The sequence below is a fragment of the Microtus ochrogaster genome, chromosome 6 (assembly GCF_000317375.1).
Source record: "Microtus ochrogaster isolate Prairie Vole_2 chromosome 6, MicOch1.0, whole genome shotgun sequence".
NCBI classification, from domain to species: Eukaryota; Metazoa; Chordata; class Mammalia; order Rodentia; family Cricetidae; genus Microtus; species Microtus ochrogaster.
In genome coordinates this window covers 70,202,593-70,229,222 of record NC_022013.1, presented here as the reverse complement: position 1 = coordinate 70,229,222, position 26,630 = coordinate 70,202,593, and the positions used below count along the sequence as shown (strand labels likewise).

Below are 26,630 nucleotides of genomic sequence, written 5' to 3'. Positions count from 1 at the left end.
ATATGTGTGTGTATATTATAGTACCTACTTTTCAAGAGTCACACCAGAACTCGTGTGCTAAGAACAAGGCTCCTAGGGTCAATTCAAGCCAGAAATGGTTCAAGGCCAAGATGTCAGGCAGCACGGGGAGGGGGAGATATACCTAAATCACCTGGCAAGCCCATAAGAAGCAAGCTCATAGAACCGTCTAGAACTTTAGTTTCACTTGCTGGCAGCAATCACAGAAGTCATCCTTTTTCAAAGACATTCCTCAACGTCATCATGGACCAACCCCAGTTCACGCCTTCCCTGGGCCATCTTTCTGAGCCAAGAATAGTCCTTGATAGAGACTTTTTGTGTGTTTGGGAGAGTGTTCTGTACTGCGTTAAAACTCTGTGCTCCCTGGTTAATCGAGAGGAGAAGGGGCACACCAAGGGCACACCACAAGGCTGACAGGAGGAAGCTACTATTGGTGCTAGAGAATAAAGCCATAGATTTTTCCCAGAGCTGAACGACCTGCCCCACTCCACGCCGCTCATTGACTTCTCTGCAGAGGGGGCAAACGTTCTTTGCTTTTCAGGGAAGAAGCAGCTTAAATAATAAAGCATTGCTAAACAAACAAAGGGCTAACGCCGTCCATTATTAGCCTGCGGCACAAAAGGAGAACTTGCTTCACCATCTATGATGCACAGCCTCCTCTCCCAAGACCACATTTATCTTAGGCCTCAAATTAAACACATCACAACTTCACAGTAAAAATATGTTTCCCAGCGGGATTAAAGTAAAGTCCGATTAAATAAATCCCCAGAAATGTCAAGAGTAAACCTCAAGAGACTACATTCTTCTACCGTGAAATATTCCCAATGGAAATTGCATTCGGAGAAGGTCATCAAAAATAATCTATGATAAGAGGAAGAGGGGGGAGAAGCAGGACACGAGATAAGGTTTGTAAGTGAGGTCTGGATTGGAACCCATGGTTATGGCGATGTATGGAAATGGCCAGTCAAATGCATAAGCCACTTAACTTGTTTTGAAGAACACCACACACTCCAATAATGGCATACAACCGTGGATTCTGGAATGCTCTGAAGGTCAAAGGGCTTTGGCTTGGGGGAATTCAGGAAGTGACAAGGGAAAGACTCAAATGGCTATCACAATTCTGTGTGCTTTCTTGAGCCAGTGTGTTCAGTCCACAAAAAGTATAGCAACAGTTTCCTTAAATCCGGTCTAAAGTCTATATTTGGCGAGGCTAGTTAGCAAGGGTAAGTATTAACCATCAACTGCCAGAAAGAGAAGGTAGAAGCTGTCTCTGCACCAAGTGCCACCGTCAGATCACCCCACAATGGCTGAGCTTGGCAAGGTCAAACTGAAGTGAGGCACAGTATCTGTTTACAGCAAGAGAAGGAGGGTCTGGAAACCTCTGATGCTGGGCAGCGTAGTGCCAGATTATAGTATCAGGTCAAAAGCTGGGATGTCCTCATATGGTTTACTGCATTATGGCCCAACCACAAAAGCCTGCCTGTCTCCAAGAAGCTGTGCTAGGGTCTCAAGGTTACTGGAGAAGCACACAAGTAACAGTCATTGCAGCCTGGGAGACAAAGAAGAGAGAACTGACCCGGTGTGCACCCCACATCAGGCACTATGGGACTTCACAGGCACATCCCTGGAGACCATGCCCAACACAACACAGAGAGGAAGACTCCCTCAAGGCAGGACTCAAGGAGCAGCCCTTCTTTGCAGACTGAAGGGACCCTGGGTTCTATCTTATGGCATGCATTGCCAACCTCTTGAATCAGGCCCATGGACAATCCTTAAGTTTCTTCCCCTTGAGCATTTTGTAAGCGCAATGAAGCCTTGCTGCAGCACAAACCAGGTCCATAGCAAGAACAGACAGTTGGGGAGATATGAGGCCTACATGATCTAACTGTTCCAGGGCCTTCAGTGTTTGCTGGTCGTTCTTCCAGGATTCCCTCAACGTTATACTGTGGTACTAGGCAATACACTGTCTAACTCCTGCTATCCACCGGGCTTCTACAACCCCTCAAACTCCAAAGAGGCAAGAGTGACTATTTATATGCTAATAGCTAACAGAGTGACTGGTGGTCTGGGAGCCCTTAACACCTCTGTGTGGAGCTGCTATCATGGGGAAGTACAAAGCAGAGTTAGAGGCTAGGGAATTTCAGCTCCAGGCCTCAATCTTGATCTAAAGATGAAGATGAAATTGAATTGCTCACCTATGGCCAAGAATTTAATCAATTGTTCCTACTTAATGAGAACCCCATAAAAACGCAAAAGAACAAGGTCTGGGGAGCTTCCAGACGGTTGGGCGATGTGGAAATGACTGGAGAGACGGGCATCCCTGCCTAGGACACACGAGCGGCATGTCCCTCCCTCACTTTGTCTAACACATCCCTGCTATCTGCCTGTTCCTGTGCATGCTTTACAATATCCTTTCTAATTGTAAGGCCATATAGAGGCTCCCCCGACTTCTGTGAGTTGTCATGTCAAACTGATCAAATCTAGAGAATGAGGTGTGGGAACTTTGATTTATGACTAGTTGGTCACAAGCACAAGCCACAGCCTGGGACTTGCCACTGGTACCAGGAGTTGGGGAGTTCTTGTGGTTTGGGGTCTCTGACCTGTGAGATCTGACACCATCTCCAAGGATGGTGTCATAATTGTGTTAAATGTTAGAGCAACCAGCTGCTATCGGCTGCAGGCTGTTTGAGGAGTAGAGAAGGCCTCCACAGAAGCAGTCTGGATGGGGGAGAAGTGGGTAGGAGTCTGTTTTCTGTTCCCAGAACAAAATGATTGAGGCTGGGTGTAAAGAAAAGAGGTTTGTTGAGTTCTCGGTTTCAGAGACTAAACAGTATGGCACTACCTCTAGTGAAGGTCACCTTGGCTGGGTCACATCACTGACAGGTGAATAAGGGTGACAGAATCCCAGGGTAACAGAGGGGCTGGGCTTGATACTTCCTCCTCCTATTTTATTTATATTTTTATAACGATTCCCTCAGGATTCCACAAAATCAACGTCATGCTCTTCCAAGGGCAGTGGCCCAAGGTGACCTCCTATGAGGTGCCACAACTTTGCAACATCACCAAGTTGGGGAAGACATTTCCAACACATGGACCCTTGAGAGTCACACGCCACCATATCGTAACCCTAGAAGAGCAGACAGCATGAAGACACAGGCTTCCTCAGTGACACAGGGCTTGGCAAATATGGTCTTCAAGAAGGCTCTTCCCTGACATCTGAGTTACAACTATGCCCTCAGCTCACTCTTTGACCATATCGTGGCATTTTATTATCCTCAGAACATCTGCCGCTATCTGAAATTATTGATGTCACCTTTTACTTTTTATTATTACTAAGAAGTGGAGCCCAGGAAAGCCCAGGTGCTATCAGTCTCGGAGGAAGCAGGGCATGTCCGCCCAGTGTGCTGGTGGCAGGCTGACCCACACCTCTTCAGTCCAGGCTTGGGAAGGTTGTTTGGCATCTTCATAGCCTAGGTACCTTCTGGGTAAAGTAGAGCATCAATGGGAAGCAGGGTTGATGCAATAATTAAATGAACTACTACTAAATGAGTTATTCAGAGAGATCGCGAGTATTCACTCTGTACCGTCTGCTCTGAATAGCAAGTGCTCATTAAATATTTTTAGATGAAATGAACATCGGAATGAGCCAGAAAGGGCCATTAATTACGTGTTGTTCTGCATTATGCTAGGGATCTGGGAGATTAAAAATAGTCCCCAAAGATAAATCTAATTGGAGAGAAAAGAAGGGATGAGAATGAGGAACATTGGAAGAAACCGTAGCAAAGCATCAACGCCAGAATGTTCTGAGAACACTAGGAGCCTGGCCCGGATGATGCCACAGGCCATGACTCACGCAAGCAGCTGGGGGGGACAGGTGAGTCCTGCTGCTCCAGGCTGAGGAGGAGGCAAAGGGCCAGTGTCAAGCCCTCTGTGTGACGAAGGACCCCCAGGTGGGACTTGAGAACTGCATACATCACACTTGGTGGCCCCTAGCCCCTTCCTTCCTCTCCTATGCCTCTCATCTTTGGACATTCTTCATGAGCGATGGGTGACAGAGATGGATGGAAAGAAGTTGTGAGGGAGAAGGATCATGAGGGTCGCATAGGCTGAGAGAAGTCAGGGAACAGGCCAGGCGGCCCTGGAGTCAGTTCAGCACACACTCATGAGGCATGCATTCACCTGGCAGCTCTTCCACCTAAACAGAATCAACAATCACAGGCACTCAGGACAGTCTTCACTGACTCAGTGGCTCCAATTCATTCCCCCACTTCCCACTGAAGAACCGCAATACCAGATCTGCCAGGAGGCATTTTCCAGGGTCCCTCTTATTTGCCTTATTAACCCTGAATCTGTGGGCTGGTTATTTACATGTGAGGTCACTTAAAATCACATTATCAAAGATAAGGAGAGGCAGCTCAATGGATAAAATGCTTCCTGGGTAAGTATGAGAATGGGAGTTCAGATCCCAGCACCCACAGAAAAATCTGAGCATCCCTGGGAGGCAGAGGCTGGACTTAAAACACAAACCTGCATTGGTAGCAGAGCGCACAGTGCCCAGGATCAGCACAAGTTAAGCAGATTGTAAGTCACCGTGCACCAGTGTTTCAGGAGACCTCACAACTCCAAAACCTGTTTGTTTCATTCGTTACTTGCAGGAAGGAACTCTCCCTCCTATTAATGACAGAGCTTTTCTTTTCATTTCTTAGAAAACCAACCTTCCAGGGTGGCCCCATCACGGGCCAAGAAAGGTTTTGCCGGACAAGACTGGTCTGCGCATGGCTGAAAAATAATGGCTAGGTCCAACACGAGGGGAGACCATGTCTATTTTAACCAGAAGGAGAAAGCAAAACAAAATAGACAAGAACAAACATTCAGGATCATGGCTAAGATAGCAAAGAGGGGTGTCCAAACAGAAGGCCCTGTTGGATTTGATGCTGTGTTTATGAAACATAGTAAGATATACCACATGAAGTATGATGAACCCTAACAGTACAAATGATCAAACAAGGAGAATCCCTTACATCAGTTTCCTGAAAGGACACAATCTCAACATCAATATTCAAGAATTTCTGCTAACGAGGAGAGGCCAGCATGTACAGGGCACCACATCCATGTGGTGATACCTAGGAGCTGTAATAGAGAAGCAAGCTCCCAAAGGTTGCAGCCTGGAAGGTCTTGGGCCCGGAAGTATCATGGGTCTGCCTGCTGTCGCGAAAGCCTTGCACTCTGAAGCAGTAGTCCCAAGCTGAATGTTGTCACCAAGGAAATGAGGCTAGGGAGACAAGCAAGTCTAGATACTTTACCAAGTGCTGGGATGTTCTCATAACACCGGGACCTTCAAGCAGACGCCAAGAGGCAGTTTATTCTTAAAATACTGCAATGCAGCCCTGACAACAGACTCCATGGTTGACTCTGGTTGAAGGCCACAGTCCCCAACATGACTGAACTCACGTTGAAACATGCCAGGAGCAAGAGCAGGGCTTTGCCAGGCCACTGACCCACGTTATGAATTCTCTGCTTCCCTTCGGGTTCAAGAATTCACGAGAAAGATTCACCGAATGCAGGAATTGCACTTAGGCGTGTGCCTATGGTTTCATTAGGAAGGATGCAAATCAGGACCAGCTAAAGGAAGGGGCACACCGTGCAGGTCTGAGAATATCCCAAAGAGGGCAGGTCTGTGTTCAGTGCCCTGAAATCCAGACGCTCCATCCTGCTGATGTGTCCCTGTGTGTACAAGGAGCCAAGCGCGAGAGGCCACGGTTTGTGTTAGTGTTTCGTTAGGTGCAGTTGGAATAGATTCATCATCCGCCCGTGACTGAACTTAATCCTCCATCTAGCTTGCCTCTTCTGCAGAGGTTGGATACATTCCAAGCCTCCAGTCCTCCAGTCACAGGGCTGGCCCTCCTGATAGAGGACCAGCTCATGCCCCTGAGTCATCTCATTACCATCAACCCAGGTGTGAGCCAAGGGGCTGGGCAGGAGCAAGGAAGGCATCCTTATCGCTCTGGAGATTCCAGAGGGTGAGAGGTCATCTCTCAGAAATCAGGGGCAAAGGGCAGAAAAGTAGATTTACAACAATTCCCTAGTGAGAAGACCACGGACCCGAGAGTCAGTCTAGGCTTCATGTGACTGTCCCATGTGACACTGAGTGAGTCCTTTAGCTGCTCCCAGCCTCTATTAAGTAGTGGTAACAGTTATACAAAGATCACCCTCGCTGAATAGAAAAGCAAGCTATTACACAGCAAGACTATTTTTCTAGTCACGACACTGAAAATTGTAAAAAGGAAACAGGCCAAAATTAACGGTGATAATATATTTTACCAAACTATTATCATTTCAACACTCAACTGAGTCTCTTACATTGCAACCCATGTTTGGAAATCCAATACGTATGACTCAGGTCAGCTCCGACTAGCTGCTGACTAGCTGCTGACTAGGCTTGTTGACTAGCCCAGTCTCCACATACCCCAGAGTCAGGTAGCGCACAGCTACCAGGAGAAGATGGCTCAGGTACAGGTGTCGTCCATATTAAGTAAGTCCCTGCCGAGTGCCAAAGTTATTACTATCTGTCCACCTTTTGTGGAGGCAGACGTTTTCGTGATAGGGTTTCTCTGGAGCCTGTCCTGGAACTCGCTCTGTAGACCAAGCTGACCTCGAACTCACAGAGATTCGCCTGTCTCTGCCTCCCAAGTACCACCACTAACTGCCCATATTAGTAGAAAGAACATGTGTATGTATTTATGTATGTGTGTATGTATGTATGTATATGTGTTCACATGAGCTAATGACCAATAACAAAACTCAATATAGTTAACAGCCAATTGCAAAAATTAGAACTTCTATCAGCTACATTGTACCAGAAACTCAGCTATCTCCCCCAAGATGTAAAATTGCCACTCTTTTCTCTGGTAAATAATACTCCAATTCATTAACTACAGTGTGTTCTGTTCCCAGGTCCTTATATCTCCTCAGCAAATTATTTTAACCCTTGAAAATCAAGTAGCCAGGCATAAAGGCCTTTGATGGGCAAAGACCCCTGGAAGACGCCCCGTGTGGCCAGATGCAGAAGGCTCAAGAGCTCTGGATGGCTAAAGAGAAAGAACGGAGACGTAGGAAGGAGCTGGGGCCAACTGAGTCACACGCACACACACGCGCACACCCTCCATCAGTCAGAAAGCTCAACGCTTGCTGATGGTAGCACTTTACATCCACAGCCCCTATCTGTGGGAGGCTGCTAGGCACCATCCTCCCCTGCCTCCATCTAGGTCCATGAACTCTCAGCACAGAGGACTGCACTTCTGGCTGTCCTTCAGCTAAGAATGAAGAGATCCACCTAAGAAGGGCAGGTAAGTGGACTTTTAGATGACATGCAAAACTAATTATAATAAATTTAACCCAACTTGTACTTTATCAAGGAAGACAAGCTAATTATCTGTTAGAGAATTAGCTCCTATCTCCTATTTAAAGGTATTTTACCTTTGCAAAAAAAAAAAAAAAAAAAAGAACTGATGGGAATTCTTTCCATTCTGATTATATCCGTGCTCTTGCGTTTCTGTATTTGCTTTGGGGACTTTAGTGGTGTACCCCAAAAATGGAGCACGGGGGAAATAGATGCACAGACTTAGCATCTCACAGAGTCTAGCTCTTCCTGTTCTCACTGACTTTTTAATGTGCTTTAGCAAGGTCAATGAGATATCTCAGAGGGTAAAGGAATTTGCTGCCAAGCTTGATAACCTCAGATCCTGGGACCCACATGGTAGAAAATGAGAACAGACTCTTGTAGGTTGTCTTCGGACCTCCACGGCTGTGCTGTGACTTGTGTACGTATGTATACACACACACACACACACACACACACACACACACACACACACGTGCAATAATGTGTTTTATCAACAGTGTAAAACTGTGAGTGATTCAGACAGTGGGCTGTCTGTGGCCCTGGCTCTTTTATTTCCATAGACTATCTGGTTGCTTAGGACATCCAAACTACGCCCAAAGAACAAACTCAGGATCATGGGCCACATATCAGAGCATATGTGCCATACACACAGAACTGACCCAAAGGGCAATGGGTCAACGATGGGGACTTCCCTTAAAGCTGAGGACTTTGATTGGTGGCTAGATCTTGCATTATGAGGGGGAAAGCAGGAACTAAAAAGCGAAAGTGACTTAGGTCAGTAGAATAGATAACTCCCAACAGGCTGAAGGCTAGCACTTTCTCTAAGAGGGGTTGGAGGAACGTGGAGAAGTTTCTGAAGCAGCGAATTCCCTCCAGAATGTTCTCTGTCTAAAAACCTGGCTACAAGTGTAACTTCCATTAAAAGGCAAATTGGTTAAGCAGAATGTGGCCACTAGGCAGATGCCAACACTGGAGAAGAAACTCTATGACGAGCATGCAGGAAGTCAGAGCCTGCAACATACAGAATGAGAATCAGATGGAGTTTCTATATGAGAATCTGCCAAACATGCACATATATGGGTAAGGAATGAAGAGAATATGTAAAAATGAAACCAGGGTGGTCAGGGCAGGATTAGCACAGCTCTGTTTTTTTTCCATTCTAAAACGTTCTTAATGTTCTAACAGTAAGTGTGTATCAACGACTTTTACTAGCACTGAATTTTCTGCAGTTTTCTTAAAGGGAAATTGCATTTACTTCTCCAGCATAGCACCAATTCAGAAAAAAAAAAAAGGGACCTGTGTAGTAGTCTGTCCTCCTCACCAAAATGCTGAGTCTTTCCCAAACATTGAAACAAGATACCACAAGCAGCAAAGTTTCCTTATTGCTTAGTAGTGATGTCAGATTGTTTTATGGAATGAAGCTACTTAATATTACTCATTTAAAAAAAAAAAGAGTGGGCGGCTTATTACTATAGATATTTAATACTATAATTACAGTGGCTTTTTAACCAATATCAGCTTTTACAGACATTGTTTACAGCACTTAAATATACAACTACTTGCCTTATCCTCCCCATCCCCATCCTGTGAGAACATCATCACCATCCCCATTTCCATAGACGTGGCTGGCAGCTGAGGAACAGAGAAGTTCACTTGGCCAAGTGTGAAATCACATGGTCAGAAGTCCAAGTCAGCAATCTGCCCCAGAATCTTGGCTCCTAACCACCAAGCTCCACTTCCTCTGAAGAAAATAAATACATTTCTAATAGGGAGGTTGAATAGTATGGGAGGCAAGGCAGAGTCATGATTCACTCAATAGCTCATCAGTGAGGGTCAGGTACAGTGGTGCGGTAGTGATTACAGCCTCAGCAGCTGGGAGGAGCAAGCAGGGGAAAAAGAGGTTCAAGGCCATCCTTGGCAACACTGAGAATACAAGGCAAGCCTGGGCTTTGTGAAAACTTGTTAAAAGAGAGGGAGAGAGGAGAAAGGAAGTCTAAGACAGGGAAGGAGGGAGGAGGGAGAAAGGGAAGGATAAGAGAAAAGGGGAAAAGAGAAGGGGAAGATAAAGAGAGTTAAGAAACCAAAAAAAAAGTAAAGAAATCACAGAGTGACCTGATTAACAGGCTTTGCCTATTTAATATGACTTAAAAACATGCAAAAGAATGATGTTCCCCCGGGGGCTTTAAAACATTCTGAACTATAAGCTACCTGTATCTTCTTGGGGAAATATTAAATATTCAGTTTCCAGAAAGAGACAGAGATCTCAAGAGGGACTTTTTTAACTGTATCCTAACATACTTTGTGAAAATACCTTTTTGTCTTTTTTTTTTTTAGAAGAAGTCCAGGTTTAATGGAACACTCCAAGGAGCCCTTTTTGTCTTTTTTAAACCTAGCATATATAGCGACCAAATGCTTGATGAGGCAGGACTACAAGCAGCATAGGCATTGAAGATTTCACAGGCTGCAGAGGCTGCCATGTGCAGAAAAACGTCACGCAGATGTGAAAACTTCCCAACCCAAAGTCTACTGGAAACTTTATTAAAGGGGTGATTTTACTTCTCCGACTAAAGATAACTTTAAAGTTTTAGATTTTCTACCCCGTCCCACTATCCCCAGGATGGCTTGTACTCACCTCCCTTCACCCCTGCAGATGATGCCAGGCACTTACCTCCCTCCACCCTACCTCTGCAGGACCTGAGGTGTCTGGGGTGACTCAGTGACACTTATAGGTAGTTTCTGAGTACCCTTGTTTCCAATATGTGAAGCTGAGTGCCTGATCCAGAGACAGGAGCCAGCCTAAGACCATGCTACTCTCAAGACAGGCTCCCGAGACCATCTGTCTACCCACTCCCTCCACCCTCTAGTGGTATCTCAGCCTTGGACTGCAGAAGGGGAGAGCAGACTGAGAAAGAACAGGAACGGAGCCGTCAAAATCCAGCAACCAGACAACAGTTTGACGGCGTGACTCTGGGGGCTTGTCTCAGAGAATTCACAAGCCCGCTCGACACCCAAGCCTCAGACCCAGAATGGAAAGCTTGCAATCAGCATCCCAATCCCCACTAACGAGACAGCACAAGCCACAGAGCTGGGCACTCAGGGATGGAGTCTCAGGGACCAAGCACACGTTCTGCTGACGCGACTAGCTTCACACCTGCAGAGTCTGGGATATAACCTGGGTTAATAGCACTTGCAAAATTAGCTCTCAGGACAGAGCAGGCCACTTTCCCTTGAGGATAGCTAAGGAAATTGGGGAAGGGAAGAGACACCTCTGAGATAAAACTCTCATCCAAAAGACCCACAGCCCACTTTCAAATAGGAATATGATAGACCTCAGACTTGACATCAAAAGAACAGCTTGCTGGGAATTCACCAAGGTCCTTGGCATGCTTGTCAAATGCACCACCACCAAATGTGCATCCCACCCCTGTTCTTTCTTGCACCACCCTCTCTGGGGATTGAACTCAAAACCTGGTACAAGCCAGTCAGTAACTGGGATGGCACATTAAAACATCACATTCAGAGAATCACACGACTCATTTTTCAAAACTTTACCATTTAAAAAACAGAACGCTGTAATAAGAAAGACAAGACCCAAGAAAATGATTCCCTTTTCTTCAGTAATGGTCCCCTAAGAAGTTTACTCTAGTCTTAGCATTTCAAGAGGGAAGCAGTCAGCTCAGTCTAGACCCTGAGGTCCATAGCTATCACCTCTTATCTTCAGGTTGGCTTTTTCCGGCCACTCCTCTTGCCCCACCCCCTTTTCATCAGATTTCTTCTTCTCTCTTTCCAGTAGCAACATCTGGTACGATTTCGTGCAGCAGTAGTGGACCTCAGGGCTGTGACTCAAAGGGTGTGAGATTTATTCCTTAAGGTACTGAACTGGGCAGCAAGGCCCTGCTTCTTACTTCAGACACAAGATAAAGTCGGCAGAGTGCCTACTGCAATGTGTGAGATAAATTAAAGGTCCTCACAAGCAAAATGGACCTGACGTCACCCCTGGACCAGGCGTGTTTTCTTTATGCTTGGTACCAGAAGTGAGCAACAGATGATCAGTGGGGTCCTTCTCATTGTGTAAGACAAGAAGGTAAAACCTTTTCTGGAAATACAAAGAACAGTTGGACTTTGTTTTGCTTTCCATGAAATTCAAGCCTCGGGTGAGGCTGGGCGGAGACTTTTGACAAGACTAAAACACTAAAGAAGTCAGATAATGTGTCGGGTCTACACCCACTTTCTTTCTGGAAAGGCACTTCTGCTTTGCCAGGGAAGAACAAGGATGTATGGTTTGCTAGCGATGTGTAGGGTACCAGGCTGATGAGGGACAGACTGGGGACGGCTGGATTAAGAATCATCTGGGAAGATACACCCCTGATGTGTCCGGAAGGATGTTCCACAAAGATGTAACTATGGAGAGAGGAGGACCAGGCCACCTGAAAGAGTCTGGAGAGTCCAGCAAGAGTAAGCAGCCTCATGTTCCTGCCACCAGGCCTCCCTCACCACGACAGCCTTTGTCAAACTGGAAGCCACAACAGAGCCTTCCTCCCTCGCACTGCCTTCTGCGGGCTATTTCATTCCAGCGGTGAGAGGTGAGACGTGGAACAGATATTTAGGAGGTAATTTCCTCTCCTGTGAAAGCTCTAAGAGGCCACAGCTTATTTCCTATGCAAAGCAAACTCAACCTTCTTTTTCTTTAAGCCAGACAGAATATGGATCTTGCCAGTAGGAGGGAATACAAATTCACTAACTTTTAAGTAATGATATCTGATACAGATAGATCCTCAAAACAAAAATGATGCTAAGATTTTGTTCTTTGGTTCTGGATGAAAGCATCTACAGGAAAGACATCATGATCAGATAGCATTAGCAAGCTGAATACAAAACACGCCTTTTATTTATTCTACAATTAAAGTTTTTTTGAGACAGAATTTCAACTACCTACAAGACAAACTTGAAAACTTATTGTTTGTTCTTCCCTTTAATTTTTCTGGATTAGTAAGATCGGAATCTAAATCAGTAGCACACACAGTATGTGGAGACAACAGAGAAAGCAAGCTGCTTCCAAGCATCCAAGCTCGCTGCTTCCTGACTGCGGACGTGATGTGAGCAGCTGCCTCAGGCTTCGGCTACCACGCCTTCCCCACCACAATAAACTGTGTATCAAACCTTCCCTGGCTTCAGGCTAGAGCATCTTCTCATAGCAACAGGAAAAAGGAATGAATACTAGAATCTTCATCAGTTAGGGGGAAACAAAGGAGGCTTAGGAGCCAAAGAGAACTGCATTTTCATCTGGCCTCATACCTCAGGATGGCACTTGAAAACATAAAAAATAAGAACAGGCCAAAACCCTGTCTCTGAAGCACTGTTGAGCTGGTCTGTTTACCTCATGCGTCCTTTTTCTCACAAAGGACACATGGTGAAATTAAATACAGGTCTTGTCTCTATCAGAAACACATCCAAAGCAGCGAGGCTCAAATGACAGAGTTCCACTCTGTTACACAGAGGAGCCCTGTCTACCCCGAACTCTGGAGGCAGAAGGAGCATGTAATATTTCCCTTTCCATCATTAAAAAACAGCAAATTCTTTCTTTTTAGGCCACAGCCTTGGAAAGAAATGCTATAGGCCCATAGTGTGCTTAGAGAAAGTTAAAGTCATTCTCGAAAAAGAAAGCTGAGAAAATACAAATGTACTTAGCAGAACATTTCCTGAAGATAAACTATTCCCTGAACAAGCTGGGGATGAGGAACACACACACTCTCTCTCTCTCTCTCACATACACACATACACATTTTCACACTCATATACACACACACACACACACGCTCTCTCTCTCACACACACACATTCTCACACTTATACACACACGTTCTCTCTCTCATATACACACATACTCTTTCTCACACACATATACTCTTACACACATTCTCACACACATACACACACAGTCTCACACACATGCACACGCTTACACACTCACATACTCTCACACTCATACAAACACACACACACACACACACACATCTAATGTAAGGCTACAGGAAATCTGGCCTTGTCTGGATGTTCTCTTCCTAGCATGCAGACCGCAGGCACTAACAGCAGATTTCCCAACTCCACACAGTGCCTCACACAAGAAGGGACTACTAGTAGTTATGAGACCTACGGCTGAATCTCTCTGCCCACCAGGTTGGACCACTATGACGCCACCTGCATAAGAGCTGTTAGCATCTGAGATGCTTTACTTATCTGTCTCTTTGTTTTTGGCTTGCAGCTCTGAGGCTCAAACCCCGGGCCTCACACCTCCTGGGCAAGTACTCTACACCTAGATATCACTTTCAGATGTATCTTGGCATTTTTTTTTTTTTAGTCTTCCTTAAAACATTAAGTTCCTGCCGGGCAGTGGTGGTGCACGCCTTTAATCCCAGCACTCGGGAGGCAGAGGCAGGCGGATCTCTGTGAGTTCGAGGCCAGCCTGGTCTACAGAGCCAGGTTCCAGAACAGGCTCCAAAACCACAGAGAAACCCTGTCTCGAAAAAAAAAACAAAAAAAAACCATTAAGTTCCTTAGAAGATGGGACTGAGTCAGTGCTAGTAGTTGGCCCATATTTCCAGGACCCAGGTGAAATCTGAAGCACACTGGTTGCCTTGGACATCATCTTTGTTGTTGCTTCTGTTCTGAACGAAAGCTTGAAAACAGAAAAGACAGGCACTAGTTTTCAAAACCGCTACGTAAATTATTTTATTTAATGTTTGACCCGACACACTGGATGTTGCTACTATGTGATGATAATGTACACACATATATCAGGGCCCAGCAAGACCTATTTTAGCAGCAAGGACCAAGGCTGTGGAATTAACAATGCACGTGACCTTGGATTAGTCATAAACCTCTGTAGGCTTCATTTCCATAACTACATAACGAGCTTGAACTAGATCAATGGTTTTTCAGTTTCACTGTGCACTAAAATCATTTGGGGTGCTTTTCAAAATCTTGCCGTGGCACTTGGGAGAGGAGGCAAGGGAATGAGTGCCGCAAGTTCAAGGCTAGCCTGCGCTCCACGGTGACTCAGTCTCAGAACAAAAACCAGCAGGATACCTTCAGTGTGGAGTTAGCCTCTGGTATCAGTGATGAAGTTGCCTAAACACTGCCTCGTGATATAACTTATGTCTAAAGAAAATAAATAAATAAATAAATACATAAATAAATAAATAAATAAATAAATAAATAAATAAATAAATAAATAAATTCCTGTCTAAACTGCTCTCTGGGGATCTTGGAGGACGGAGGTGACTATAGATCCCAGCAGTGGATGTAAAGAAACATGTTCTGGCTTCTCTGGCCTCTGACGGTCTCTGCCCAGGGACCTCTTCTACCCTTATGATCTTGTCGGACCTCCGGATAGGCTGTCCCAAGTGGACTAAGCAGGGAAGCAAAGCGCACCTTTTCAGCCTGTTCCTTGCTTGTGCCTGCTGGAGAAACAGGCACTCAAACTAGGTAGGTTGTTTTCCTGTTGGTTTCCTGCCTGTAATTAACGTTTGTAATCAGTAACTACTACCCACCTCTACCACGTTTCCTGAACTCATCTTTGATAAGCCAGGTGGCTGAACCCGGTTCAGTTCACAGATCTGAACTGGTAAAGACCCACAGTCCTCAGTCGAGACCAACTTGCCCTTCCCTCTGCTAAAGTGACAGAAGCATCTCAAAGGCCATGAGGCCTGACTTAGTGAGAACTGCATCGACCACTCCGTATGTGCTTCCTCTCCATTATCCTGCATCATCGGGACCTATCCATTCTCACATAGAGCAAACCCAAGCCTCTGAGAGGCCGCTCTTGAGGGGCCACCTGAGCTCCCTAAGTGTATGCACTGTAGTATCATGGGAAAAACCTGACTCTAAGGAGCAGAGGAAGTGGGGAGCGCGCAAGTCCATTGGTCTTTCACTTGCACTGCAGTGAGGCAGAGGAGGGCAGCGGCAAGTCTGTAGTCCTTCAGGGGAGCACTCAGGAGCCACTCAGAAAAACGAGCAAACATCAAGTCCCCTTCTCCCCCCATTTCCCCCATACTCCAGCTCCTCTGTGCCACTCAGGGCCGCAGCAGCCCACACCCCCTCCTCCTTCCATCTACCCTTTTATAGGCAGACTACAATCCTTCCAAAAATAAATCGAGGCGAGGCCAGAGAAAACAAAGTTGAAAAGTTTTCTACTTTCACTCTTCTCCCTAGGACATCAGCCGGACAGATTTATCGTCCCGCTTTGCTAAAGTCCCCTACAAATAAATAATTCTAGGGTATGCCCAAATCACTCAGCCTCTTGACCCAACATGTTTTTGCAATTACTTGGCACAACTGTATGCTACTTAAATTAGGTAACAGTCACCAAGTTATTTTTAGGCCCTAGCAACACACACACACACACACACACACACACACACACACACACACACACACAGAGCTATACCTAGGCTGTTATGCTCCCTCGAGAAAGCGCACAAACTCTCTTTTCCCTTACACATTTCAACTCACAGAAATAATGCTGAGCTGTACGTAGGGACAGACACAGAGATCTACTGAACACTTGGCAAGCAAGCCATCACTTACTGAATTCCTAAGCGCTGTTGGGTGCCCCTCCTTTACAAATGAGGAAGCCAGGGAGCTGAAGGCTGAAGCAACTTGCCCAAGGACACAGAATGGAGGAACCCAGAGACCTCGGGCTCTTCTCCCTACATTTCTCTGCTTTTTCTGACAGAGCTAGTGTTCGGCATTTACTCTTGAGCATTCGTCAGGAATTCAGAATAACAAGAATAAAATAAGTCTGTGTTGGAGACGTGTCTCAAAGAGCATCATCACATCCCAGACAAAGAAAGGGGAGGGAGATCCAGTGCTTTCCCAAAAGAAAGCAGAATAAGAATTTCTTCACAGGGTCTCTGATTTCTGAGCACAGCCATTCAGTGCCATGCGACTCCGCTTCCTAATGCATATTCCAGAATCAGTTTTGAGTAAGGGAAAATGTTAGACCAACTTTGCTCTTTGTTCAGGGGAGATTCAGGAAGGTTTGGGGTTTTTTTTTGGGGGGGGGGGAGTGGTATCTGTAACAAACTTTGCTCTTTGTTCAGGGGAGATTCAGGAAGGTTTGGGGTTGTTTTTTTGGGGGGAGTGGTATCTGTAACATGAACTTACATATTTTTTCTAAGACTAGATTTTTATGCACATGCCATCTTTACAATGAAAAATGGTTCAACCATGTTTGTATATCTTAACATAAAATATTTCTAATATGAAAATGCAAAGGAGAGAGTAGGAGGACATTTTTCATATCAACCTGATTCCCTGTGACTCTGTCAGCTGTCTTTACAGTCACCGCCCCCCGACACACCCCTCAGCCCCTTCAAAAAGCCTCTGGAAGAGAGCAGAGCCGGAAAAATCCGCAGCAGACAGTCTATCGTTGCTTTGTAACAGCACGCAGCATGTTCAGGCCTGGCCTCTGACATACCACTACACAGGCGGAGACAGACGCCCTGAGGGGTCTCCTGGAGGGGGGAGGGAAGCCTTTCCTTAGACTTAGAGCCAGTCACTAACAGTGGCATGCTACCTTTTTAAGGATACTCATGGGCAGGTATTTGACACTAATTATTTAGCATGGAAAAATGTCAATACCAACCTATAAAATACTCCCAGCTCAATTAAACATACAATGTTAACTCTAAACATCAGACTACTGTTTTGAAATATAGAATATTACAAAAACAAAGAAGGGAAGGCAAATGGGGAAAACACAAGTTTAATCTGGTTGGTAGGAATAAAGGTGTTCGTTGTATACGTCAATACTTTTCTGAATGTTTGAAATTTTTGATCATTAAATTCTAAAGACCTAGGTTGCCCTGAGGGAGGGGGTGGTAGGAGACTTGCCCTTCCCACACACATAAAGGACAAAGAATTTTCCTGAAGCCAGCATTGCTGAAAAGGAAGGTAGCCTTACAAACAGGACAGCAAAAAACAGCCATTCTCATTTTAGAAGGTCAAGGGTTGTCCAGCCTTCTTTCTTAGCCCAGAAACCAAGTTGTATGTAGTTGATTAAAACACCCAGCATTGGGTGGGAAAGGGTGCAGCTCTTTCAAAGACTAAATCCCTAAAGATTTATTCTTTTGGGTCACTGAGATGAAGTTGACCAGACAAGGGTCTGATGCCATGTACCCTTCAATGGTTAAGAACGAGACACAGACTCGGACCTAGGTCATAGTAGGGCGGGGACTATAAATTAGAACTGTAACTTAATCCAGGGGCTTCTGTGCCCCTGATCAGTTTCACCCCAACCTGACACTGCCTGACTAAAATGGCAACCCAGTCGCCACTGGACCAGATGGGCAGCTCCAAAAATGGAGAACATGGCATTGAAACTGAGGGACATAAAAGTTGAACAGGGAGGGTAGCAACCAGTGTTTACAAACACGAACCAAAGTCTCAGATGGATCCGGCATCTCTGAAAATAAACCAACAAGGCCTGAGGACTTCCGACCATATACATTCTAGCCATCTACTCCCACCCCATCAGCCACACGCTCCCTACACAATGCACTAATCCCAAAGTGGTTCCATTCCCCAACTAGCTGAAATACGATCTTAGATCACCAACAAGAGGAACCCTAAAATAAACCTCAGATGACAAGCAAGACCAGGATGGTCTGCTTCTTCCACTCAAGAACCTAGGAAAAGCTACACACCATGCTTGTTGAGAGAAGCACACCTCATCCTTCACTTCCAAGACACCCTGAAACTAACCTCCGGTTTGACCAGACAAGAGGACAACAGGGAAACCCAATAGTCCATCTCCCTTTCCTTTTCCCTAATGTGATCCTGATTTTAGGCCATTCCTCCCAAAGGTACCAAACTAATAATGATATCAAGGAAGACAACAGACCGTGAACTATATATCTTCAATCAAATTCCAAGGTATTTGAAGAAAAAAATCCCCCCCAAAACTACAAATAACCCAACCTCTACCACCAGAGCGTCTTCCAAGCTGGCCGCCACGGTGTCGCACCAATCCGAAATGACTAGCCCTCAGCGCAGCTGCCCAGGGCGCCTGGTGGTGAGGTCAGCTGTGTGACCAGCCCCGCCCCATTGAGGCAGTCTTACTGACATTGATGAGCAAGCAAGTCCAGGCTGCAGGAATCCTCAGATGTGTCTACAGGAAAGGCACGGAGGAACCCCTTCTTCCTCATTGGTCCCCAGGAGAGACTTTTCTCAGCAACTGATAGGCCACCCCTTCACCCACCAAGCTCCATAGCCAGAGAGAGGATACGATTCACTACACCTCCCAATCAGCCCCGTGTTCAAGTTCAGGGTCATCATAAAGTGAGGTTTCTTGCTAATTCTTAGATAACCTATAGAAAAAGGCTGATTTTTACCAAACCTATCCCAACCATGGGAGAAAAAAGAAGCCTGGCAAAGCTATTTGTCTTGGTGAACCAAGACAAACTGTTTACAGTTGGGGAATTTGTAGATGGTGTTTTCTCATCTGCAAAAAAAGACAAGACAAGATCACGCTGGGAGAAGCCTGGCAGGGTTAAAGTCCCTGGGGGATTCTAAAAGCCAACCCAGTAAGAATTCAGAATGAAGAACAGAGCTCCACTGCAGAACCCTGACATATCTGTGGCTCTAAGAAAACATACTGCCACCATCATAACAGTGCCCAGGGCTTCTAGAACTGTGTAGAACTAACTGTGAACCCACATGCCCCAAGGAGAGCTGTGTCTTCGTGACACTTGTCTGCAAAGATAACCAAAAGCGGGAAGGTACATCACATAGCAAAAGGTAACTAAACTGTGTTTCTAAGAGCAAGACAGTCTCCATCACTTGAGAGAAAAGGAGAATGCACATAGCTATCCCACAAAGACAAATCCTCACTTGCTTACCTAAGCAGCCTGCTCCAACTTAAATATGAAAAGTGCTCAAAGGAACCTAGCAACACTGATATCAACAACACTTTAGGACATTGGCTGGAGATGTAGCACACCCCATTCCCCAGTGGCTCAAAACACAAACAAGGGTAGCTATCACTCTCCATCATGACCAGTACACACTATCAGAAGAACGATGCTTAGACCCCAAAAGGACAGTGCTGAAGAGCAAAGATGAGCAAGTGGGCTGCGACATGACCCACTCCCCAGTGGCTCAAAACAAAACAAAGACAGTTATCACTCTCCATCACGACCATGTAGACACTATCAAAAGAGTCATGTTTAGAGCCCAAAGGACAGCATTGGAGGACAAGATGGGCAAGGCCAGGGCAACACTTATGGAAGCAGCTCAGAGACAGTGGGTCATTCATTCCTTTTGAGGGTTCCAATCATCACATGAAGGGAAAGTGATGCATGACTCCTCCTTGGGAAGAACCAGAAGTCAATTGTTGTCAGTTGACGCCAGAAAGAACAAAAGGTTGCAGGGCACTTCAAATCTCCATCCCCTTGGAGCTTTCCTTAAGGAATGGATGTATTTGGAGAAGTCACAATTTCAATATGGATTTAAAATAAAAATTTCTGCCTTGGTTGAAGATAACTTTATAGGCAATATGAAAGTCAAGACAATCAGACAGGTGAGAAACATCAAGAGTTTCTCACACAAAGAACTGGCACCCGCAGATTTATTTGGTATGTGCCATAGATACTGCCTCCTCCTCTGGGCCATCCACTTCAGTTAGTTCTTGAGAAACAAAGACTTTCCAACCAGTCACAGACTGAAACAGAGCTCCCAGAGAAGCCATGACTTGAGATACCACCTTGGTTGTACAAATACAAAGCATCTTTTGAAAACCATATCAGGTGAAATATGAACAAAACATAAGTCAGATCAAGGCTGGGGACTCAGATCTGGATATCAACTCATTGCTACTTGGATTTTCTTACTATACTAACATTTTTAAAAAGGGTAGAAGAAAAGAGAAGAAGAAAGGCGATTTTGGTTCATGGTGTCTGGGGGGTAGGGGAAAGAGAAGGCTGCCACTTCTAAGAGAATCTCTGGAGTGAACCTAACTGACCAGGACAGTATTTGAGGAAGTGGGTGGGGATCATTACCTTTCAATACCACGGGTTCTTTGCCTTCTCTCTTCAGGGACTCGAGGACTATGTGAAGCGGCTGGGACGGCATCACTCGGCTCGGTTCATTGGTATTCTCATCATAAACAATAATTTCTTTGGAAAAGATCCTCTTGAAAGAGTCTTTGCCTTCCCTACAGGAAATCAAGTCTAGGACAGTGATCTTGCCCTGCTGCAGCCTCCGCCGGCTGATCTTATCGGCACAATTAATGTGGACAGCTCCTTGGATATGACTCTTATTGTACTCCATGAAAGGCCTGCAGTCAATGATGACAGGACCCTGGCTGGACAGGTGACTCTTGCTGCACTTGGTCATCTTCTTCGCTAGGTCATTGGGGTAGATGATTTTGATGCTGGCTAGCTGCTTGGGAGTCCCTGACACAGGGCTACCCACCCCACCCGATGGACTTAAAGAGCCTGTGTTCTCATTGCTGTTGACCATCTGGTAAGCAGGGCAGGTGGTCGAGGTTCCTATGGCGGTGGTGGCAGCGCCTGCGGCAATAGCTTGAGTCTGGGCTTGGTGATCCTTGTCGTAGGTTGCCACAGTGCAGCAGCTAGTACTGCTGCATCCACAATTCAGGGAGCGGGCAGAGCCGCTGGATGAGGGCATATACGTCAGATTCGCAGCCTTGAGGGTCACAACGGCGGTGGCAATGACGGGAGGGTGGCTACTGCTGCCTGGGGTGGCAGAGCCAAGGTAGCTAGAGTCTAAACAAAGGTTGAGATCCTGAGGTCGGACAGGCCTAGACAGTGTCACTACTACCCTGTCGTCTAAAGGAGATGGAGGCATGAGGAGGCTGAAAACTGGCAATTCAAGAAGAACTCAAGTGTCTGTAAAGAAGGGGAAGAAGGAAAGAAAGAATAAAGTCACATGACACAAAAGGCAGTCTCATCCAATCCCTGGGAAAGACTTCTGCATATCTCTGAGCAAAGTCAGAGTCCTCCTAGGTGTCCTTGGTCGTGGTATTATCAAGGCCTGAAATTCACTTTGATCTATCTATTCAGAGAGGATGCATCCTTGAGGGACCCCCATCCATGCTTATGCTAAGTTGAAGGTTAAATTTGGAAGTGATGCCAGAAATGGTAATCGACATCCTTTCATGGACCCTAATCATAGAGTTCAGCCTTAGTGAAGGTAAAGGTACAGAGAATCAGGCAGATTTTCTCTGAGCCTCCGCTCCTGGGCAGAAAGATATTTCACCTGTGACGGGTATTGCACCTGTGACGGGTATTACACCTGTGATGGGTATTACACCTGTGATGGATGCATTTGTCCTCCCTGCACACATAGGGATGCATGCACTCTATTTCATTTCTTTACCCATGGCCAAGGCAAAGAGATAAGCGAGCGCATTGTCAGGGCTCACAGAGATGCACAGAAGTGCATGGTAGCTAAATTTACATCGGGGCAGATGTCAACTTCCTGCAAATCAGGAATGTGTCTCCCTAAGTCAGCCGGCAAGGCTAGCCGCTAATCTTTGCTTGCTTTCCAGTTCTAGTAGCTCCTTCGAAAAGCTAAACACGGCCCTATTCAAAGCTTACATGTCTTCTGCGAGCCTCTTCTAAATCAAGTCCTACATCCCCCTTTCAATGTGAACAACTGTCCTAAAACTATGTCTCCAAATGAGTCAGGCAGGTCTGGGAACCCCAACCCAGGCTGACCCATTCTCCCTTGCCCCCTCTCACTGTTGCTCGCCCTTCCCTGTGCTGCACCCCTAAGCACCTAAGCAAAGAAGGGTTTGCTTTTCATCCATTTAAGTGACAAATATAAGAGATTTTTTTTCAGTCCTATACTGATATCCTTCTTGGAGACAGTATGGATTCCATGAGGGCAACTCCACTTGTCCCTCAGACAGACCAATTAAGAAGCTGGGAAGTGGTGCCCACAGGGTTACCTCTGCCACCCCCCAGGGTGCCTGCAATGGGTCACTTCCCTCTTCCTAGGCACAGCCATTCTGACTCCTCTACTAGACATGCACACAGCAAAGAAATCAAAGCCCAAGCAAGAGCCACTCACCTAAACGAACTTTAAAATTGGTCTGGAAAAACATGCATGGATCATCGGTCTACTCATGACCGTCACCGTTCTCTGACACCGAGCCAAAGTGTCACCGGCGGAATCCACACAAGAACACACAGGAGCACGTACCTACCCATGTCGGTATATCCCCACTGACTCAGGTTTCTCTCACCCACCTTTGGATGGGAGCAAAGGGTTCAACCTCTTGCTTTCCTCCCTCCCTCCCCACTTCCCTCCCTGCCTGTCTGCCTCCCTTGCGTAGTATTTTTTTTTCAGGGCGAGTACTATTCCAGAAGCTTAACTGTGTCCCAGTTAGACCATGAATGCTGTCAAAGTCTTTGCTATCGTGTTATCTTGTAGGGGACGTCCGGGATCAGTAGCCCATTCCCTAGGAGCAGGACCCAAGAATGTGCTCCCAGAGACAGGCTGGGACCGGCACCTCCACACTGAGTGCGTGCGCGGCTTGCACACAGGCTCAGAGTGCACCGAGATCTGCATCCTTGCAGCAGATAGCTCCAAAGCCATCCAGTCTGGTCAGGGGAAACCTCCCACAAAAATAGCGCTTTCCCCTTATTCTGTTCCTCGCTAGTCTCCCTTTTACCACAAAACAGGGACTGGAGGAAAAAAAAAAACCCAAGTGGTTAGAGAATGTTTCTTCCTCACTCCTGGGGCACTTAGCATCCCCCTTCCTGGCCACCGCTGCGCATCAGCAAAGCCTTAGGCTTTGAAAACTGCCACAAAAGCATCTAACCGAACCAAAACTCATTTCCTCTCTTTATCCCAAGGCAACCAGACCCAAGAGCCTAAACCTTAGGACCTTCCTTACCTGATGTGGATCTGTCTCTGTCTCACACACACACACGCACGCTCACACACACACACACAAACCACACGGGACCCTCCAGCCTCGGGTTCTGAGTGGCCGCAATGACTTCCACTTACTTCATCAATAAGCGTAGCCCTCCACCATCTGGCGCCCGCTCCAGCTATGCGCTCGCGCAGTGCGCCCCCATTCACTCAGCTTCATTGATCCCCAGCAGCAACACAGAGTTACTTTCTCTTTTGCTACAGCGTAAATGTAAGCTTCGGAGTGGGCGGGGCCTCCTCCGAGCGACGTCGCACTGCGCCAATGAGGATACAGAGGCCGCCGCCCGCTACCTCACAGTGGCCTGTGGCCAATAGGCGGCCGAGAGGGCGGAGAAAGGGGCGTGGCCTCACCGCGGGAAGGCGGCCCGCTCAGACGCGCTTGTGGGTTTGGTGTGTTAGAACGCGGGCGGTGATGTCATTGGCAACCAATCAAAAACTTAAAAGAGCCAGCCCGGGCCCGCGCGGACCAGCAGTTCTCTATTTACTTGTAAACCTAGGCGGTAGGACCCGGTTAACCCTTCCCGGGACTGAAGTGTCAATGGCTTGCGCTGGCCACTCCGGCTGAAACTGGTTCTTTCTGCGTACCGGACCCTCCCACGCCACCTGGTGCGGGCACGGGCCTCGCGGGGGGTCTCCATTCTACCCCGTGACTCGGGGTGGAGGCTCCGAAGTGTCCGGCCAACTTTCCCGAGGCCGGGGGAGACTCGAAGCCGGGTGCCTCCATGGCCGTGACAGCGCCACGCGGGACGTGAGCGCGCACAGGGCCGGCCTCCCCGCAGCCCCGCTTGGCCCGGCCCGCAGATGTCGCTGCCTCTCCGGCTGCCCTACTGCTCTCCTGCCCGGAGGCTGCGCGCAGTGCTCCTGTTTCCCTACTTCCGTGCCCCGGTCACTCCCCCGCCGTCCCCAGCCTGTTCGCAGGAGCCCGACTACGAACCCGAGGGTGGCACCCCGGAGAGCTACGCGGAGGAGGAGGCTTGGCTCCCCTCCAGCGGCCACAGGGGGCGCATGGGCGCCATCCGGCAGAGCCGGGCGTGGCCGGGCCAGTCGAGCGTCCAGCAAGCGCCACAGCCCCGGCAACGGCCCCCACCCTCCTCCCAGATCGCAGTGTCTTTTCGCTCGCAGTCCATCCGCCCCAAGGTGCTGGGCCGTCGGCCCTTGGTGGCGCAGGGCCCTCGGCGAGCTAAGGACCGCCAGCTTGGAACTGCAAGCGCGAAGGACGTCGAGTTTCGGATGAACAGCCAGAATGAGCGGCGCTTGAGGAGCATAGAGGAGCCAATGCCTGGTCTCCCGGTTCCCCGATCTTTGGCCATCAGAGGGGTCCCTGGTCGCAGCCTGTGTCCAGGGAAGAGAAATGGGAAATTGAGCAAGTCTGCCAGTGCCTCGCCAGAAAAATATCAGGGAACCTGCAGAAGAGTGACCCTGGAATTCAAAGGAGTGGAAAAGCTTAGATGAACTATGACGAAGATAGATCAAAGAATCCTGAAGCAATAGAGCTTTTTATACTTCCCTACCCCCTCCTAGCTCAGAGAAGAAGACCAATATGTGAAGTAATTGAAGTGGAATAAAACATTATCTGCTCTGTGGAAGGTTCAGCTGTCCTTACTAACGAGAAGTGTTCGAAGGCATGCTTTAGACCCCAAACATTCTTTTGCCACTGAATTAAGTGTCGATATAGAATCAGAAGGTTCGAACTAGAATCAGAACCCTCACCTTGGCTGGCCCTCTATGGACTGACTGATCTCCCTTGAGTGCACACTGGTGTTGCCAAAAAGATTTTTGTGTAGCCCGTGTTACACCTAAACCCACACACGGACCCCTGAAGGTCAGCTCATGAGTGTCCAGGACACACAATTTGGTCCTTAGATCTTTGAGAACCAGTAAGGTCAGGATAGCGAGATAGGCTGTATGTGCTTTTCATAGAGGCCAGAAAAGAAGTTTCCAGACTTTGTAGGTGCTTGTAGTTGAAATGTCTGGGACTATCTGAGTAAAGTTACTGGAGGCGGTGGAGGTCCCCATTCACGCTTTGAGTTCTAAGTATTGAATCTGACTTTTGTCTGTCCAGTCAGATTCCCTGTGTTTATATGTGTACCTATAAAACGTGAATTTCCCTGTGGCGGGAGGTGAAAAGGTACTTGTGTGAATAACTGGGGGAGGGTAGGAGGAGGTTCTATGTAGACAGAAAGCATTGGAAGGGGTGAGTTTGCTTTAGAAGGGACCCTCTGCCTAAAGGTATTTAAGAGCCTGTGAACTGCCATTCACAAAGCCCTGAGGAGGAGGTGATGTGAGATTTAATGAGATGATTGTTTTATAGTTTCAACCTTAGATGTTATTACAATTTGGTTAAATAAAAATGTAAGTCATCCAAGCTGGAAGAAAAGGGGGGGGGGAACTACTGACAAAACTAGTCATCATCAATCACACCTGAATCATAGAGTAATTACCAGATTACTAACATGTGCAAAGATATAGAGGCTTTTTAAATTAGGTAGCACGGTTTGCATAGCTTATACTCAAGGAAGAAGTCAGATATCAGGGAGACTTTTACCCTCTCTATTCTACAACGCTTTTATACAGAGAGAGGTGATTTTGATTGATCCTGAGTGTGAAAATACTTTCTGGAGTTTAAATACATGGAATCAGCCAAGGGCCATGAGCACAACCTGTGTCAAATGCACAGCCAAGGCTTGCTGCTGTGTTCAGTCCCCTAGGAAGAGTGAAGCCTCTTCATTGCCCTCGGGATTTGTCATGTTTGTGTTGGTTTGTAGCCTAATTCCTACAAACTCTAAGGACCCTGGGTTTCTACCAGAGCCCTGTGCTGTGTGCGAGCAGAAGGCTGAAGTTAACTGTGGCTAAGATCCGAGACAGAAAGCAGATAGTGTGAGGTAGACTTGTTCTAATGTTCATCAGGTGTCTGATGGCAGAATGGTGAGCTCTTCAAAATCATCCTGAAGGAAAAGGGAGATTCCGGGAGATTCTGTAATTTAGTTGGGGAGAGGCTTCCAGGAAATTTGGCAAAATTAAATCCCACAATAAAGGTGATATTCAATCAGTAAGAAGTAGAAAATGTGTTGAGGACTAGAAACGGGGAAGTAGGGAGGTAAGGTCACGGGAGTCATTCTGGGGCAGGGCTAGGAGGAGCGCCTGGAGGAAGTGGCCTTGAAGGCCTTTCCTCAGGGAGCTTCAGTCCTCCTCAAAGGGTAGGCACCTTTCTGAGCTAATGGTGTAATGAGGGCACATTTTGTGA

General features: G+C 46.9%; 2 protein-coding genes across 2 annotated transcripts in view; one reads left to right on the top strand and one right to left on the bottom strand.

The window, feature by feature from the left end:
- Positions 1-23,564, bottom strand: part of Dusp10 (dual specificity phosphatase 10) — a 39,814-nt gene extending 16,250 nt beyond the window's left edge. Inside the window, exons 1-2 of the mRNA XM_005348823.2 lie at positions 23,462-23,564; positions 20,479-21,330 (exon numbers count right to left, since the gene is read on the bottom strand). Coding sequence (XP_005348880.1) covers positions 20,479-21,289 — 811 coding nt within the window. The 5' untranslated portion in view covers positions 21,290-21,330; positions 23,462-23,564. The remainder of the gene's footprint in view (positions 1-20,478; positions 21,331-23,461) is intronic.
- A 623-nt stretch (positions 23,565-24,187) lies between these two features.
- On the top strand, positions 24,188-24,838 carry LOC101991531. Its single transcript, XM_005348917.1, has one exon. The coding sequence runs from the start codon at positions 24,188-24,190 to the stop codon at positions 24,836-24,838; it is 651 nt and encodes a 216-aa protein (XP_005348974.1).
- Positions 24,839-26,630: the final 1,792 nt, after the last annotated feature.